Below are 19,213 nucleotides of genomic sequence, written 5' to 3'. Positions count from 1 at the left end.
CCCCAACTCATACAACAGTGTCTACACAGGTCACCACTTATTGGCGGTAGGGCAAGCTCTGTGGCTGGCTCCTCTTGCACCCAGCAAACTTCTGAAACCCGCAGAAAGTCAGAGGTAGAGGGCTGACTACTTATTAGTTATTCCTGGCTGAAGGCCATCTCCTAATGGGGGAATATTTCCATGAGGGGGGAATCAGGTAGAGAGTGAATCATCTACATGCAAATTGAGCTGACCTGCCCTTGTTGGCAGAGTGCAATTTGAGCTGATTGGCTCTCATTGGCAAAGTGCAATTTGAGCAAATTGGCTCTGGTTGGCAGAGTGCAATTTGAGCTGACTGACTCTGGTTGGCAGAGTGCAATTTGAGCTGACTGGCTCTGGTTGGCAAAGTACAATTTGAGCTGATTGTCCCTCATTGGCAGAATGCAGCTTGAGCTGATTGGCCCTAATTGGCAGAGTGCTCTGTCTCTATTGGTGACACACCCCCAGGGAGGGCCAATTACCTGTTCTTTTGGGAAATATATGGTTTGCTGACTGATGGGATTGGATCCAGCCAACTTTTTTTCATTCAATTCCCTTTATTACCACAGCTCCTAACTCATATATCATTTGTCTATGTAGGTCCCATAAACCCCAGCATAACCTTTTGTGATGTTCAGAAGGGGCAGACATGCTGGTTGAATCCATGTTGCTAGCTTACATTTACATCGCTTCATTTATAAAATACTTCATATTGTTCAGAGTGAATCCATCTAGATAGGTGTATGGTATCAAATGCTGGGTTGCTAATTCCATTTATGACAAAATTGAGAGTTCTATTCAGTTGAAAATGTTTCCTGAACTGCATATGGTGTAGAGGGAAGGGAAGGATTTACTGCAATATTCCTGTTTTTATTTGGATTCATGTTGTGTTGGTCAACATCCCCATATTCTTTAGATACTTCCACACATTAATAGATTGCACCACATCATAAGCTGTGTAGTTTACAGCTGCTGCATAGCACTGAAGTCCTGCTGCATGTATCTGGATATTATTTTGAGTTAAAAATGTCATATAGTAGAGTGAGACAGCTGGAAACCATGTCCCAGCACTAAGATATGCAGAAAAGAGGGCTGCACCCATGTGGAATCAAGAAAGGAGGGGGACAACCCAATGGGACAGTGGGAAGAGAAATGTTATTTAACTCAAAGATTCCTATACATTCCACATGCAGCTTTATCTGGGGATCTGTAAGGCAACAATCTCTAAGAGAGTTCCCACCACAACAAGGCCCTTAGTGACACTCAAAAAGATAGGCTGAGCAAGATAAAATTACTGGTGTGAAATGGCATTTCTTTTCATGCTCCACCATCTCCCCCCTCCTCTTCCTTGATCTAGCACTAAGATAAGCAGGCAGCATTCAGTGCATGGATTTTGTCTGTGCAGGTCCCATGAAATCAAGAGTGTATGTGGTTCCAGCAGATCTCATCCCATTTTATTCACAGTAGTGTTTGTTATACTCTAACTGGAGACCTTCTGATACTTTTTTTTTGACCTTACTAGATTTCATTTTCATGCCCTAGATATTGATGAGTGCTCTACTGGCAAAGCTATATGCTCTTTCAACCGTAGGTGCGTCAACACGTTTGGAAGCTACTACTGCAAGTGCCAGGTTGGGTATGAAATGAAGTACGTGAATGGCCAATATGATTGTGTAGGTAAGAACTGGGTTCTAGTTCTGCTTATTCCCCCCCCCCAAAAAAAAAACAATAACAACCTCAGTGTTGTTATTCCCCCCCCCCCAAAAAAACAATAACAACCTCACCTTTTTTGACAGTTTTGAAGTATTCTGGACATTGTGCTTGCAACTTGTTTATATTATAAAGCCTCCTAGAGAGATAAATATGGGGTCATAATGGGTTGTTTTGAGGGGAGGCCCCCTTCCTGCCTTCATAGTCAATGGAGAAGCTTAGGGCCATTTCGCACGGCTTCAAAGTAGCAGAATGGTTGCTATTTGGAAACGCTACTAATTTGCCATAACCCACGACGTCGTAGACAATCTGCAACAATCCTGAAACCAATCAGCAAAAAGCGCTTCGTTGTGGCGCTTTCAGGGGAATCCAGAAAAGTGGATTCACCCTCCGGATAGCGATACACTCCTGCAACCAATCTGCAACAGTAGCGCTAAAGACCTGTGCGTTACCATTGTTGCTGGTTCTTCAAAGTCCCTCCCCCTGGCTCTCTCCTCCAAACTTCCGGCGAAGCGATCGCCATTTTTTTTTCTCCGAGCGAGCGGGGATAAACGCACCGGCGAGCCTCTTTCTGTTTAGAGGCTTCCCTGGCTTCAGTCCTTCACCTTTAGTCACTAAGCACAAACCACTGAAAAGCCCGTTTGCTGAAATAAAGTCCCTTTATTTTTTACAAATAAATTCAGCCGAAAATCGGGCCCGTGAGAGGGGGGGGGATTTTTTTTTTATCACTCGAGGCAGCGTGCAAACGATCATACAATCAAACGACAGCTCACATTAGGCAGCTGGATGGGTCTCTCCGTAGCAACGAATCTACCTAGATTCGTTGCTATGGGTCGTTGTTTTTTTTTAAAAACCTTTCTTAAAGGGAAAGGGGCTGTTTGGGAGCATGCTAACGGCTGCCCATTGGCTGCTTGACGGCCAGGGGCGGGACGAGCTTGGCAATAGCGCTTCCTTTCTAGCGATTTCTGCCGAGACCGGAAGCCTGTGGGAAACGCTAAAAAACGCAACTGATTCCACTACAAAGGCAGGTATGCATAACGACGAATTCCACTATTTTAAATGGCGATTTTTCATTCCGCAAACAATTTGCAACAAAGATCCCTGTGCGAAAAGGCCCTTAGAGTTCCTCAGACAGAAAAGAGTTTCTGCTCTTCCTCAGACCTTTTTCCAGACCTCAGAGTAAGGTGGGCATTCCAGTGGAGTTGCATGATACCCAATATATTTCAAACGTCATGCCACACCATTAAAAGTATGCTTCTTAGACAGCTTAGAACATAAAATGTGGGTCATAAAATGTGGGTCACTGAAAGTCAGATGCATAACTGAGTATTTGGTAGCTCAGAATCTGCTTGACTTATGGAGAGCGGGGTTGTCCCCCTGGCTTTCTGACAAGGATCCTGAGCCTTTAACAAATGCATGGCTAGTGCAGTTTTTTCCCTAGCATGAGGAGGATGTTTATGAATCTGTGACTTCAATGACTTTTCTCCTGTTTTGTTTCAATTTTTTTCATAACAAATCTCTAGATATAAATGAATGTGCAGCAAATACACAGACGTGTGATCTCCATGCAGAGTGTCTCAATACTCAGGGCTCTTTCAAATGCAAATGTAAATTGGGCTACAGAGGAAATGGATTTGAATGCTCTGGTAAGTAGCAGTGCATTGCAAGTAAAGTACCATTAGTTTGGCCCACCGTGCTCAAAGGATGTGGGATTACAACCACTTCCAGAGTCTGTGGATACACTGTTCTTTTTTGTGTGTGTGGCATGCTATCCTGCCTTTTCTAGGCTGAATCTGCACTTACTTTGTTTATTCCATTGTGGATCCTGCTGAATCCAGATCCATTTGAACTCTAGTCTTCCTCTCCCCCCCCATCCCCATTGAAACAGAAAAGTGTCCTGCACATGGTTAGGGAAGTTCAGAAGGAGAGGGGGGAACCAAGCACAGCCAGAGCCTCTTTCTTTGTTTTCATGAAAGGGGGGTGGAGAGAGGATTGGAGACAGCAAAGGAGGGAGAAAAAAACCTAAGAGGCAAATCTCTACCAACAGAAGTTAAGGCTTCTGGGAGCTTCTGCTTAGAGAAATTAGGGGCTTCCCCTTTAAGGCAAGATTGTCACTTGAGCAGCCTTGGCCAATCAGGGCTTTTCTACAACAGAGTTCAAATTCAAAGCAGCCGGAGCTCCGCATGCTTTCTCAATCCGATTCTACAAATATTGAGGGTTAAAACCACTCCAGGATATTGCAGGATAAAGGTAGTGTCACTCCAGATCAATCCTGCTTGTTACAGAGGGAAAATTTAAATCGGACAAATTCAAAATGGAAATCGCATTCAGTGGAGATGGCAGGGACTGAATTGACCTGGGATTGGAATAAAAACCACCCTAGTCTGTGAACCAAAGAGTACAATCAGAAAACAGGATAATTCTGTTGCTCATTTTAAGGATCAGTTTCATTCATATTCAATCTAGATATGTAAAAATGCAGAAATAAACTCAGATACGAGTGGTGAACAATCTTTGATTTTCTATGGGGCATATGAGCATAGCCAAAAGTTTTACATAGTTAAATAGGTGCAAATTCTTCAGTAAAATACGGAGTCTTGTTTGATCCATCATTATGGAAGTTTCCTCCAGTTCTTGCTTAATTTCATGCTGAGCTCTTAAAGGGCCAATTCACAGCCAAACAGATATCTAGAGCAGGGGTAGTCAACCTGTGGTCCTCCAGATGTTCATGGACTACAATTCCCATGAGCCCCTGCAAACACTGGCAGGGGCTCATGGGAATTGTAGTCCATGAACATCTGGATGACCACAGGTTGACTACCCCTGATCAAGAGAATGTGGGTTTAATAGACTAGTGTGGAGTTTTCACATATAGACCTTCTTAAAGCTTGTTTTGACTCCCTAGTAAAATGAACTTTAATTTGCCACTGTCTCAGATTTCCCTTAGTTTGTTTTGGCCTTCTTATGTATCTTTTAAGACTCAATGTGTATTTTGCTGCAAGGTAAACCCCAGGCCAGTTTAGCCATAAATAAATACAGACATTTGAAGTACTTCCAACAGATTTCTTCAGATCTTGATTCCCTACAAAAGCTATATACATATGAAACTCCTTATTTATAACAAATTCCTAAATGGAAACTTGAAAAAGATTTCTGTACCTTTCCAAATATGCAGCCTTGCATACTTCAGTGAATATTGACATGAGTTTCCTTTGCAGTTGACTATGTAATTATTGCTTCCTATGGTCTTAATTTCTTTATTTTCTCTATTTCTTTGTGGGCTAGCTCAGTATAAAAGCTGAGCCATGGCTTGATGTTAAATAAACAAAACTTGGATTGTTGTGTTTTCTCCTCCCCTTCCATTATGGCTTCCTTTCTTCCTTGTTTGCAGCAAACCATAGTTTTCTGTTACATCCAAACCAGCAAACCAGAATATACTCTTAGGGTTGAATACCACAGATTTCTGCAGACTGGAACAGCTTTCCATGTGTGGAATGTGACTTCCTTGATTCCTTCCTTCTGCTACTGCTCAAAATGCCCTCTTAAATGCTGCTCCTGCAGAAGAGGGGACCACAGGGACAGTATTTGGGGAGGGGAGTTGGAGGTCAGCTGTGGCAGGAGAGAACTGGCACAAATTGCCCTACTTCTGTCTGTGGGAATCATCTATGGCAGCCTTTTTTTTTTGACATTTTGACTGTGGAGCAACCCCTGAAAAATGTTGTGGGCTTCAAGATAACCCTGAAGTGATGTCAGCTTGTCATGACTCCCTGTCACACACCCAGAAATGACACGTCACCCCCACTTCCTCCCTCCAACCCACTCATACAGAGTAAAAAAGCAAAACACCCCCTCCAAACTAACATCAAGAGGATTCACCTGGCTGGACAGCAGTGGCCTTCTCTGTCCACTGCTGGAGCTGAAATGCCAGGCTGCAGTGGTGGGTGGGAGCTAGACCCCTGTTTCCACCCACCACCACCACTATGACCAAAATACAGGTGGTGGCAGGAGCTAGATCTCTGTTCTCATTCACCTCCTCCCCCAGCCCTGAAGCTGCCCAGTGGCCTGCTCTGCTAGGCCGAGCCTGAGGCTGAGTCTGGGGTCCCCTCTTTCCCTTTCTCCCATCCACCCAGAATTAAAAACAACAACAAAGACCCCTCCCCCCTCAACCCATCCCAAGAGGACTTACCTTGCTGGATTCCAACCACCAACAAGAGGTCAATCATGTGAGAAGAGCCTTGTCCAGCAAAGGTTTGTATGGCAGCGGCCTTTCCCCTTCCCAGCCCATCATTGGCCATTTTAGAAGTGGGTGGGGTTGACCTGCCTAAATAAGGAGAAAACCACCCACAGGGATATTTACATTAAAAAAACATATATTAAAAATTATCTCCTAAGTAACCTAACCCTTCCAGGGATCCAGAGTAACCCTGGGGTTAAGAGTAACCCTGGCTGGGAAACACAGCTCTATGGGATATAACAATCTCCAAATCTGAATTAGAAGCTGTGATCTACTGGTGGCTTTCCATTGTGGTTTTGAGGGCAAGTTTAAGTTTGAATGCAACAGAGAATTATGGTTTTCTGTTTAAGCACAAGGAAACATGGGAATGTGCAAGCCTCAGGTCAGATCATGCTTGCAAGTGTTTATCAGGTCATTAGCATATCAAACATCAGCTGAAGGGGCAATCCAATGTTGTACTGTTCAACACTACAAAATACTGGACTAACCCTAACACCCACAGACTCTGACCCCTTCATCCTCAGAAAACACCAGCTTCAGGATTAGTTGACAGATTTAAACTCAAGATGCAGTCCTAAGTAAAATCAATGTTACATGAAAGGGATCATTCCAAGTTTGCTCAAGTTATCGATATGGGAATATGCTGAGAGTAAATAGATGGTGTTTGTCAATGTGGAAGAGACAAGCTTAGATATGTACAGTATTCATTTATCTTTTGACATTTAGCTATGTTTTCTCTGATTTGGATGTTTGTTACACCAATAAAGGTGTCTTGAGTCTGGAGGTTGCTTCAGCTGGCTGGTCTGCTCAGAAAAGCAGCTGTGACCACAACCTTAAAGTGCCATCCCACTCCTGGCTGGTGGCTATTGTTAATATGTGGAAGCACATGCCCCTTGATAATTACTGGCTTGAGAAGCAATGATCCTTGAAAGCATCAACAACACCAGGGGCCATTCCGCACCAGGATTTATGTTGCAAATTGGTTGCGGAACGAAAAAATGCCATTTTAAATAGTGGAATTCGTCATTATGCATACCTGCCTTTGTAGAGGAATCCAGTTGCATTTCTATCGTTTCCCACAGGTTTCTGGTCTCGGCAAAAATCGCTAGCCAGGAAGCGATATTGCCGAGCTTTGTCCCACCCCTGGCCGTCAATCAAACGAGCAGCAAATGGGCGGCCGTTATTATGCTCCTGAAAAGCCCCTTTCCCTTTAAGGCAGGTTAAAAAAAAAAACCACGTTGCAACGAATCTGCGTTGATTCGTTGCAACGAAGAGACCAATCTAGCTAGCAGGTGGTGTTTGAGCTGCCGTTTCATCGTTGCCACGCTCCCCCCGAGTGAAAAAAAAATACACCCCCCCCATGGGGCCGAAAATAAAGGGAAAAATAAAGGGAAAATAAACCAGCAAATGGGGCTGTGTGCTGCTTGGTGACTTAAAACAGCTCTGGGGAGCTGTTCCCCGACTGCAGTCGGGGAAGCCTTGCTGGGTAAACAAAAGCTCGCCGGTGCATTGATCTCCGCTCGCTCCGAGAAAAAAAAAAAGGCTATTGCTTCACTGGAAAATCAGAGGAGAGAGCCAGGGGGAGGGACTTTGCAGAAACCACAACAATGGTAACGCACAGAACTTTTCCACTAGTGTTGCAGATTGGTTGCAAGAGTGTAGCGTTTTCCGGAGGGTGAATCCACTTTTTGGGATTTCCCTGAAAGCGCTACAACGAAGCGCTTTTTGCGGATCGGTTTCAGGAGTGTGGCAGATTGTCTATGACGTTGTGTATAACCGCATTTTTGTAGCGATTTCAATTTGCCACACTCCTGCTACAAAGAATCTGTGCGGAATGGCCCCAGGAATTGACAGTTTTCTGATATAACAAAACAAGTGATTTCAGAGCATGATTTCAAAGCTATAGAGATATTTTTCAGTATCGCTGAACAGTGCACTAAGCATACATCTAATGACTCATCAATGTAATTAATACCTGAGGGGGGATTAAAATTACAGAGCATGGATTCTTCCTCTGTTGCCACCATCTTGCATAGCTTTCCATCAATTTGGTCTAGAAAATGCACACATGTTAGCATGAGGAACAGTTTTATCATGGCAAACTGATTTATCTTATTAAGAACCAAAACCAGAATTATCTTTGCCGGAGGAAGTAAGGGGAACCATGGACATATTTTGATTTCAGCATGTAGACTGTGACGCCTCAGATATGTCTATGCCTGGCTGAGAAATTTGGCATGAGTGGGCTTCCATCCAGTCTCCCATCCTCCACTCCCCAATTAAGTATTGTGCCAATGCCTCTTTTGCTTTCTGAAGTCAGAGCAATTATAAGGAGTTGTAAGAAAGTTTTATTGCTAGAAGAAGACTTAAAAGGAAGAATTGCAAGCAGATGTTTGAATTTGCCGGGCAGCCATCCCCAGTTTGAAAATCTCCACTTTGTGTTGAAACACTGGGTTTTTGTCTTACTGATGGCTGATTGACAGCAAATTGTTTGGGAATTGGGGTGTCCTGCTAATTTTTCCTTGCCATACCCAGAATGAGTACCCAGCTTGCTGGGGGGTAAACGGTCATGACTGGGGAAGGCACTGGCAAACCACCCCGTATTGAGTCTGCCATGAAAACGCTAGAGGGCGTCACCCCAAGGGTCAGACATGACTCAGTGCTTGCACAGGGGATACCTTTACCTTATACCCAGAATAAAGATACAGTGAACTGTGTAAGTTAAATTGTACAGTGCATCCTTTTTAGCATCACCTCTAGGGGTAAGAAACATTAATCAATTAACAAAGCATTAATGTATAGGCACCCAAGCAAAACTAGGCTGAAAACATAATCCACAGAGAAGACAGAATCTGCAATTCTGTTATGTTTGTACACTTTTAAGCTATTAAATACCCACAATTAAATCCTCATGAACCAGCATTACGAGAATGTGCACAAATATACCTTGTCAGGGTACTTCCCAAAGAGCTCAGGGAAACACATCTCTGCCATGTCAGTAGCACAGGGATAGGCAGAACAATACTACAAGGCTTCGTGTGTTGGCTCCCCCACCCTCTGTTCTTCCCTGTCACACCTATGTATTGTATAGCTCCTCATAACCTCCCATTTAAAGCCCCTTTCTCTTGACTTTTCCAACACAATCTGGTAAAGAAAGAAAACAAACAAAAAGTATTTTAAAGGACTGAAGGGGGGTGGGGAGAGAATGCAGAATCTGCCCCTCTCCCCATGACGGCTACAAGGGAGTGTCCAAAATGGATGCTTCTCCCCACAGGCACACTGCAGTTTCCCATTTAATTCTGATCAAATTAGTTTCACATTTTTTTCTGGAGTAAAAAAGAAAAACATGGGAGTTAGACAGTTTGATGAAGGAGCTTCCTGCTGTCCACGAGTGGAAAAATCCTCATTTGGTGGTGAAAACTTGGAAAAAATTAATCAGTATAATATGTGAAAAAGGTCTTTTCAAAGACATGTCTTATGTTACTGCTTTATCCAGATTATCATCTTATGTTTACAATAGATGCCCCATAACTGCCATTGTTAAATATGTGAAATACCACCTGTTCTGTTTTCAATTTCATTCCCCTGAGTTAAAAATTGTGAAGCTAGATTTTCCCATGAACAGATGGGCTAAAGCTATTAATTGTGGGAGCCAAAGATGTGTCTATCAGCACCTGGAATAACTTCTTTTCAGCTTTGTTTAATCATTTGTATGAATAACATATATGTGACCATTACATATAATTGCTTTTTAGCTTCCTTGGATACCTCCGGGGTATGTGAAACTTCCCTACATCTAGGAACTGTGCCAGATTGAGGCCAGTATTAATTTTATCTAGAGATTTTAAAGCTATATAGACACTGGCCTGACTTACATCTTAAATCTGTAGAATTGGGTTCACCACCACCTGTATTCCTGGAAGAGTTTCGTCTGAGTGCCAGTGCTGGTGGCATTAGTGAAATATCATTACCAGCTGTTCCTTGTTCTCTCCACAGAAAACAAATGCAAGAAAATATTCTGTCTATTATATTGTAACTGCTACCTTTGCCTGACGGTGGATAACTGTATGAAAACAACAGCCACTATGGTCCAAGTGTTCTACTGTATGGGTCTCTGTGTGGAGTCACCCTTGCATAGAATAGGGATTCATTTGCATATATTTAAACAGTATTAACAGTTGGCATCATGTATTTTGTTGTTAGGTGCGAAGTCATGTCCGACCCATCGCGGTCACATGGACAATGATCCTCCAGGCCTTCCTGTCCTCTACCATTCCCCGGAGTCCATTTAAGTTTGCACCTACTGCTTCAGTGACTCCATCCAGCCACCTCATTCTCTGTCGTCCCCTTCTTCTTTTGCCCTCAATCGCTCCCAGCATTAGGCTCTTCTCCAGGGAGTCCTTCCTTCTCATGAGGTGGCCAAAGTATTTGAGTTTCATCTTCAGGAGCTGGCCTTCTAAGGAGCAGGCAGGGCTGATCTCCTCTAGCACTGACCGGTTTGTTCGCCTTGCAGTCCAAGGGACTCTCAAGAGTCTTTTCCAGCACCAGAGTTCAAAAGCCTCAATTCTTTGACGCTCGGCCTTCCTTATAGTCCAACTTTCACAGCCATACATTGCAACTGGAAATACCATAGCCTTGACTAAATGCACTTTTGTTGCCAGGGTGATGTCTCTGCTTTTTAGGATGCTGTCTAGATTTGCCATAGCTTTCCTCCCCAGGAGCAAGTGTCTTTTAATTTCTTTGTTGCAGTCCCCATATGCAATGATCTTGGAGCCGAGGAAAATAAAATCTGTCACTACCTCCATTTCTTCCCCATCTATTTGCCAGGAATCATGTATTTAACAGGTATAAATTTAACAGGTATGGCAGCTGAGTCAGGATATTTTGTGTTTTTATTGTTTGTTCTAGTTCTTCATGAAAATTCTGTGAAAGAGATTCCTAAAACTTCTGAAGCTACCAAAGAGAAATTCAAGAAACTGTTTGTGCATAAACACAGTGTGAAAAAGCATGAAGACATTAAAAATGTGATTCCGGAACCTCCTGTCACTCCACCTTCTAATGCTCATGTTGGGCCTTTAGACTATGAAGACGGCATAGATATAGAAGATCCTGATTATGATAGCAAACAGGGGAAAGGCAATGAAGATGCTGAAAGAGGTGACAGATTAGAGGAGAAAGGAGAGGTGGAAGAAGAAAGAGAAGACCATGAAAACCAGAGTGAGCCTGAGAAGAAACTTCGAGGAGATGTTTTTTGTAAGTATCAGTTAAAATTTTTTTTCAAATACATAAATTTATGTAGAACTTTGATTTAGTCTTCTAATATGTTAATTATGTGCAGAGGGGAATGTTCTAGCACTTTTTATTAATTTACCTGCATAAGACAGTAAACCAAAATAAGTAGAGTTTTATATAGTACCTGTAAGTAGGGAAGGGCATGAACTGAACCACAAAGCAAAAATTTGGGATACTGGTATTTTGACACAGATTTTTTGGGAAATTCTGGATTTTTTTTGGTCCAATAGAAGCAAAAGAAGCAGTGTTGGTTCTTATATATTGCTTCTCTCTACTTGAAGGAAGTCTCAAATTGGCTTACAATCACCTTCCCTTTCCTCTTCCCACAACAGACACCCTGTGAGGTAGGTGAGGCTGAGCGAACTCTGACAGGACTGCTTGGTTAGAACAGCTCTGTTAGTTCTGTGGTGAGCCCAAGGTCACCCAGCTGGCTGCATGTGGAAGAGGAGTGGGGAATCAAACCCAGTTCGCCAGATTAAGCAGGCTCTGATCAAAAGTTGGGGGTTTTGCATACCTGTAGGCCCTACCCATGCATGATGCAGACTAATAGGAGACATTCACACAAGGTCAGTAAAAGTAATGCAGCATACCTGGCAGACTGATAGCAATTAGATTTTAAACTCAGGATGACTTACATTTGCTGATGAAATTATAATGATCAAGGTTGGTGAATGGCCTTGTGACCCCCCCCCCCCAGGCCTAGTGATAGATATGAATGCCAATCCCCCGTCAATATAATAATCTCTTGGTCAAAGCTGCCGTTAGCATAACTTATGCCCTTTTGATTAGAATTTTAGACTGCTACTTTATCTATTTCTATTCTGTGTCTTGTTTGATATAAAATCATCTGGTATGTATTTCTAATGCTCAAACTATTTTTCTTTGTGTCTGCATTAATTATAATTCCTTTGCTTGGAAACATTCAAATTCTCATATTGCTAAAACAAAGCATGGTCTACAGAAACAAGACCTTTCAAAGAAATATACAAACACTTTTCTGTTTCATGTTTCATTTTGATAAGACATTTGGAAATAAGACTGAATAAGTGACCAAGGAATGTTGCCATCAAATAAAGTTACAAAACTAGATGTTACAAGAGATGTGTGGCAGCTGCCCAAAATAGTCGCTCCCTCGTTCTTCTCTTATAATGTCTAGTTTGTAAAATATATGTGACATCACAGTGCTTCATTTTCACTTAACTTAAATAGTGACTGCTTTGGGAAATACAGTTAAACCTTGAGGATATCACATTGTGTATATCTTTACCTGCTCAGTGTTACATAAGAAAGGGTGAATGTGATGGAGAGCTGCTGTTTTTCTGAGCAACCATGTGTTTCTTGTACCGTCTAATTCCACCCTGCATGTTTCAGGTCAAATGATATATCAAGAGAAGAATATGCTGAGCACTGGCTCATAAGCAGTAGTAGCTGGTGTGGGAATGCATTTAATATTAGATGAGAGCTTTTTGTTCTGTGATGACTTGGCAGTCCGGTTATTGTTCACTGAAATGTTGCTGTATCAGTCTTGCATCATATCCTATTGAGGTGTTTAACTTATATTTATTTACCTGTTCAGAGACCAGAGAGTATTACAAAGCAATGTAACCAAAGCTCTTCCAGATGGTGCCCTGAGGATTTACACTGTGTTGTGTTTGTCATCCTAATCTCATTGTCCCTCAGATGCCTTGCCAAAATGCCTCCTCTTTTGCCAGGAAACCACAGAAATGAGGCAGTGGGAATCGTTCCAATGGAAACAAATCATTACTAGGCTTGTCAACACAGTTGATCTGTTTCTAACTGTTCTGATCTCATTCTCACATATGTCTTATGTGCATTACTGCACAGAACACTGCTACTATCAGTGTAGTTCTAAAAAGAGTTACACTTGCCCCTAAACCCATTCACTTCAGTGGCCTTAGAAGGATGACTGTTCAGGACTGCATTGTCAATCATCCAATATGTCGGACTGAGCTGGCAAAACTGGTGAAATATAACATTTCCTGAGATTAGCACACTAACGACACTCCTGAAAGTGGGGAAAGAGGCTACTTGAAATCTACCCCCCCCCCATTTTCCTCACAAAATTCTGAATGGCCACATTAAGAACCACTGCATGGTAGTAAATTTTCATCAGTGACATTTTTTCCTAAGACACTGTATAAAAAAAACAAAACCCTGAAAATACGGAAAAAAATCTAGTCAATTAAGGATTTAAATACAAAATAATTTCCCTTTTTGGTAAAGTATTTGCAAGGCAATTTTTCTTTCATTCAAGAGCATTCTGTAATTTAGTAAATTATTTAGTTTGTCATCCTTCTGACACACACCTCATTGACCTACAGGCTACAAACTACTCCTGCACATTCTTTTGCACCTAAATCAAGATTCAGGTTTAGTTTTTTTTTTTAATTCTCTATTTACTGAAATCAATGGGCTTAAATCTGAGTAGCCACACAGGGTTGCGCTGTAAGTAATTTAAGATATCATCTTGAATCTTGCAAGGTTACTAGACAAGTTTTTGGCAGAATGTTTTTGACTAAATAGTACTTCCTGAATTGTGCTTGGCTGAACACAGTTAACTTACTTGAGGGTGTTTTCTCTGCCCCCCTGTGTGTCTTCTCAGATGAGTAAAGGAGATATGGAATTTGATTTTCAACATCTGCCAAAAGTTTTGCATATTGTCTCTGAAAAGAACTGCCTATTTTCAGTTTTACAGAATGCTAAAGCACAATCTCCTGTACCAAATCATTTCAATGAATCATTTAAAACTTTGTATAAATTTAGATTGCAGTTAAATTAGGAATGAAACTAGTTTTATATATCCCAACCACACGTGCACCTGTTTGATATATCCACATATATAAAGAGAGAGCTATCTTAAGGCACTTGATGCAGGTCTGCTTCGAAAACTGGTATAGCTCTGAACAATGCCTGGCTGGGCATATTAGCCAGTCTGTGCACTTTAGGGAAACAGCAGGCTTGAAGTGTAATGACTAATTAAAGTACAATGGAACACCAGGGGCTGGTTCTAAAGCTGTTCTTCCACCAATATAATGGCATTCAAAGATGGCGGCTGTAGATGATTGTGTTAATTAGCCTTAAGATTTCAAATAATAAAGGAGTCAGAGGGGAATTCAGTCTTCTCTTTGTCCAGGTACTTAGAGCTTTGAGCCAATGCAAGCAGGCAAGGAGGGTTTTTGTTTTGCATTTGAAGCTGTTTGTAGTCAAGAAATGGGCAGGAGAACTCTCCACGAATCTCTTCCAGTTTTCAAGGACTGACCCTTGTAAAATACATTACACTGTGCTAACTTGTAAATCGCTGTGCATGCCACAAATTTCTCAGCTGACAAATGTACCCCATTTCACACTCATGATTAGACTGCGAGCTAATCAGGGATGTGTTTGTATTGCATTGACCTGTGGCACAGTTGCTAGAGCAGCTGCCTGCTGCTTAAGAGCTAACTCACAGTTGATTAGGGGCTCAGTGAACCTGCAAAAGGAATAGGAGCAAGATGTTACCCCACACCCAAGCTGCCACAGGATGGGAATGAGGGGGTGAGGGGCAGGACAGAGGTCTGCTGGTTAGGTAGGTAGTCTATTAGGGACTTCAGATATTTTGAAGATAGGTAGGGTTTTTGTGCTGTTCCTGTCAAAAATCACTTAAAAGTTTAAAGCCTTTCTGTTCCATGTTATAAGTTTGAATCAATCAAACAAGCAAGAAAGCTGCTTTTATGAGTGTTCTGCTTTCTCAAGCCCTAGCTCTGCAGCAACTTTGCTGCTATAATTCTGAGCGAATTGGAGAAAAGGAAAATAAAGGAACAACCAAGCCATTCATACCAATGAAATTAACCTGTTTCTTGGCAGTTTTTATGAAAACTAAAGTGTGGTTCCCTCAAGACTACCATCCCCTCATAGTATGCCAAGAGAAAGCTGCCCAGCCATTAGAAGACTAAGGGCTAGAAGACTAAGAGGTCCAAAAAAGAGATCATATAGTTTTACACAAAGGTTTCAGCATTTTAAAATTTCTGTGCAGTACAGCAGTCACTGTTGAAGAGTCTAATCTAGCAGTTTCTTTTGGTCCACTGATTTCAAATACTAATTGAACTTGGAATCGTTTTACAACCAGAATTGGTATATGTAAAATTGTCTTACTGTTGTGACTGGTTGTATCTCTAGGTATGTTTAGAAGTGGATTTTATATGTCTGTTGATTAGAAGGTAACATGGTCATTTGTTAGTTTTGAACAATTAATGTTTGGAAAACATCACAGAAACTCATATAGTCATTGCTGTCACAACTGAGAGCCAGTGTGAAGTAGTGGCAAGAGTGCTGGAGACCCAGGTTCAAATACCCTCTCCGATGCATCACCATGGGCCAGTCAACTCAGTCACCTATGATTGCTGTGAAGATACTGGAGAAGAGGGAGCAATGTAAGCTGCTTTGAGTCTCCACTGGGGAGAAAGGTGGGGTATAAAATAAATACTTAAGTATCTATAGGGAATCAAGACTAAGCAGATAAATTCTATTCTATTAAGTGAAGCTTACTCCAGGGAAACTGTTGTTATGATTATAACTTGTACAATGTAAATTGTTAATCACTACTGTGAACTCTTAATGATCTATTATGAAAAAAACACATATTTGAGGGGTTTTTTTGAACTAATGATTTTTTTTCCAATTAGCTAAAGAAGCTGCTGCTTTTGGTCCTCTCCCCATTCAAAGAAAAATTCCACTAGAAAAATCAGAGCTAGAAGGTGGGCAAATTTTAAATTACTATAGTAGTTTTCATCTAGTGCTGTGTGTTTCCTTGGCAACTCTTATTCATAGGGGCATGTAAGTTTTGAAACAAAATTTTAACATTTGAGAGCATCTAGCTAAGCTTCGCAAATGAGCAGTGACTCACAAAAGCTTATCCCTGCCACACTTTTCATGCTATTGGACTCTTGCTCTTTTCTACTTGCTAAGTACTGGACATCTTTTTTCTGAATCTGTTTATAAACTCTTTTATCTTTCTACAGTACAATGTTCATCCTTCCTTCCCCCTTTTATATGTCTGCATTTGGGTCATGTTTCTCATGTGTATCATTTCATATTGGTCTTTCTAAAGGAAAGAGCCCATGCCCTCTTTCAGCACAGTACTTCGTAACTTTTTGTGCATATCCATGGTTCTAGATTGTGCTGCCGTCAGCTTTTGGAATATTTTTTAGATTCTGGATTTATTTCTAGTAAATAAATTATATATATAGCACAACTCTCACATAAAAAAGAAGAATGCTATCCACATCTTGCATAGAACATAGTCTCTTCTCTTTTTTCTGAACCTCACCTACTCTTTTGCAGTGGACTGCAGCTTTGATCAAGGAACTTGTGCGTGGCAGCAAGATGCAAATGATGACTTTGACTGGAATCCTGCAGATCATGATAATGGTATTCAGCAATGGCTGGGAATCAAACATCAGAACTTCTGCTTGTAGAGAGAGGAGCTACTGATGTTCCTTTCTGACTGCTTTTGTATTTCTTTGAATCTTACTCCAGAGAGCCATTCAGGGAAAAGCTTTTTTTTGAGGGGGGTGAGTGTGTCAGAAACAAGATGCTGGAGACGCTCCACTGTGCATCCATGGCTACATACATGGACATTCGGATCCTGGCCTATGTATTCTTCACATGTTTTATTTTAACACAGTTATTTTCAGCAACTGTGGAACTGTCATTGGGTTTCAAGCTTCAACTGGGGTGACCTCATAGGTTGTATCTCCGCTGTTTTCAAAAAATATAAATAAGGTGCAAAGTAGTAGAAGATCAAAAGAAGGAAGATATTATACTTCTAAGATATTAAAGCGGCTATAAGTATTTTGAGCATGAATTCCTATATTGTTCTTTTCATTATCTTTATATTGGTTTCTATTTTATTCAATACTTTTTTGGGAAAATATCTTTTATATATTTTACCTCATAGAGCCCTTTAATAGGTCATTCATAAATGAATACATAAATGGAAAAAATGGTCACCCCCCCCCACACACACACACACATACACACTGTTCAGTTTAGTTTCCTGTGTCAGCTCTTGGACGTTTAGGGCTGTCTGTGTGAGATCAGAAAGATGCAATGCATGGGAAGTGCAGTAAGATTAATGGCTAGAAAGGGAGCTTAAAAATAAATTTAAGTTGACATTTGTACAGACTTATAAGAGCTCATATGTACATTATGCACTAAGGGTAGAATTCTAAAGTATACTACTTCAGACATCTGTGTGTGAGTTTTGAAAACTTCCTCTGTGTGGGGGGGGGGGAGAGAAAGAGATGAGAGAATATCACAGGGACCTATGTTTTCCCATTGGCCTAGTTTGCTGCATAGAGGGTTTTTCTTTTTTACATGTGGACGCATTGCAAAAATGCAAAGTCCCATTATAGATCAAGGTAAAGTAAGAAAAGCTATAAGCACTATATGGTTGCATATTTGAAATGATTCCATTTAATTTAGGATTATTAATAAGGAAAATATTTCTACAGGACTTTTATTCTTTTCTAACTCCATTTCCCAAAAAAGAGAACCCTAACTCACAAAAATGTTGTGGGGATGAAGATTGTAAGTGCTGTAACACACTTTGCCTACTGAAAAGTATCATTTCTTCTCAACAACCATATTTCCCCCTAGGTGATGGATATTACATGGCAGTTCCAGCCTTCATGGGACACAAGAAGGATGTTGGTCGTCTGAAACTTCTCCTTACAGAACTCAAGCCAAAGGGCATCTATTGTCTCATTTTTAGTTACCGACTTGCAGGTGACAGAGTGGGGAAACTACGAGTAATAGTAGGCAACGATAGCCATAATGCTGCCTGGGAACAGAGCTTGGCAGATGATGGACGGTGGAAGACAGGACAGATGGAAGTATTTGTAGTTACATCATCAACAAATGTAAGTTAAATAATAAGATGGAAATGTATAGTTGGGTGCTGTATAGTCATGCTGATTACTGAATCAAATATTCTGAAACTTGCTGAGAAATAATAAGGATCAGCATTTGCTCTTGAAGCACATGATGTGGTAACCTTGCTGGAAAAAGAGCAGATCTAGGATGAGAGTTAATCTATGGGACAGTCTTAAATAGACTACCTATGAAATAATTCCTATTTTGTCCTCTTGGGTGTACTCCTAGGAAGTGTTCTTTGGACTGCAGTCTTATATGTCACTTTTGAGCTTCAAAGAAGAAAGGTAGGATGCAAATATAATAGATATACTACATAAATAAGTAGTATCAGAGCATCATAATTTGCTCAGGTTGTAATGTGTTTGTGGACCAGCATATTAGGTTGGGAGACCATAAGAAAGTGAGGAGACATATCACTACCCTAAAGATAACAGAAAGCACTGATTTTGGCTTGCAGAGAAAAAGAACAAAGAGTGGTCAACAGCTGAATAGAATGATGAGAGGATTATTAAGGGGAATGTTATTATTTAAGCACTTAAATTGGGAAGCGACAATAAAATGGCATAAACATTTCCCTGAATGTTAAACACAGTGTTAAGAGCATTTTAGTGTAAATAAAAATAAACTCATTTCGCCTGAAACAAGAAAGTATCATTAAGATTAACTTGTATATATGCACATAATGACAATACAAAATTCAACTACGGGTGTGCAAAAATGTCCCCCCCACACACACAGGTTTGGGTACATTAGACCTGAAAAATATCAGTATTTCCTGATATCCCAAAATCCTAAAACTTATGTAGTGTTCAGATTCAGGCTTTTTTGGGAATCCTGATTTTTTTTTCCAGCTCCATTGTACCCTATCGGGATCATTACAGTCGGTGGGGTATCTTGGGGATGACATTTTTACAAGTCCAGCAGAATCAGTACAATGTACAGAGTGTCCAGCAGAACCCTGTGCCATTTTGGCAATGTCAGCTCAACAGAAGTGATGTGAAGTACAGAAATACAATCCAAGCATGG

The 19,213-nt window shown here is 41.1% G+C and overlaps 1 protein-coding gene and 1 long non-coding RNA gene across 7 annotated transcripts in view; one reads left to right on the top strand and one right to left on the bottom strand.

Annotated features, from left to right (window-relative positions):
* Positions 1 to 19,213, bottom strand: part of LOC143840121 (uncharacterized) — a 35,036-nt gene that overhangs the window by 452 nt on the left and 15,371 nt on the right. Inside the window, exons 3-6 of one of the 4 annotated variants that reach the window (XR_013232033.1) lie at positions 7,938 to 8,015; positions 5,915 to 6,049; positions 4,888 to 5,283; positions 1,803 to 1,867 (exon numbers count right to left, since the gene is read on the bottom strand). This is a non-coding gene — a long non-coding RNA (uncharacterized LOC143840121). Of the gene's footprint in view, positions 1 to 1,802; positions 1,868 to 4,591; positions 5,284 to 5,914; positions 6,050 to 7,937; positions 8,016 to 19,213 lie in introns of those variants that run through there. The other 3 variants (XR_013232034.1, XR_013232035.1, XR_013232032.1) reach the window with 3 other exon arrangements.
* Positions 1 to 19,213, top strand: part of EGFL6 (EGF like domain multiple 6) — a 48,327-nt gene that overhangs the window by 25,644 nt on the left and 3,470 nt on the right. For all 3 annotated transcript variants that reach the window (XM_077343208.1, XM_077343210.1, XM_077343209.1), the window contains 6 exons: positions 1,561 to 1,695; positions 3,252 to 3,374; positions 10,871 to 11,215; positions 15,937 to 16,008; positions 16,595 to 16,681; positions 17,912 to 18,174. In XM_077343208.1, the coding sequence (XP_077199323.1) occupies positions 1,561 to 1,695; positions 3,252 to 3,374; positions 10,871 to 11,215; positions 15,937 to 16,008; positions 16,595 to 16,681; positions 17,912 to 18,174 (1,025 nt within the window). The remainder of the gene's footprint in view (positions 1 to 1,560; positions 1,696 to 3,251; positions 3,375 to 10,870; positions 11,216 to 15,936; positions 16,009 to 16,594; positions 16,682 to 17,911; positions 18,175 to 19,213) is intronic.

Source organism: Paroedura picta, chromosome 6, assembly GCF_049243985.1.
Source record: "Paroedura picta isolate Pp20150507F chromosome 6, Ppicta_v3.0, whole genome shotgun sequence".
Classification (NCBI taxonomy): Eukaryota; Metazoa; Chordata; class Lepidosauria; order Squamata; family Gekkonidae; genus Paroedura; species Paroedura picta.
This window is presented reverse-complemented; position numbering and strand designations above follow the sequence as displayed.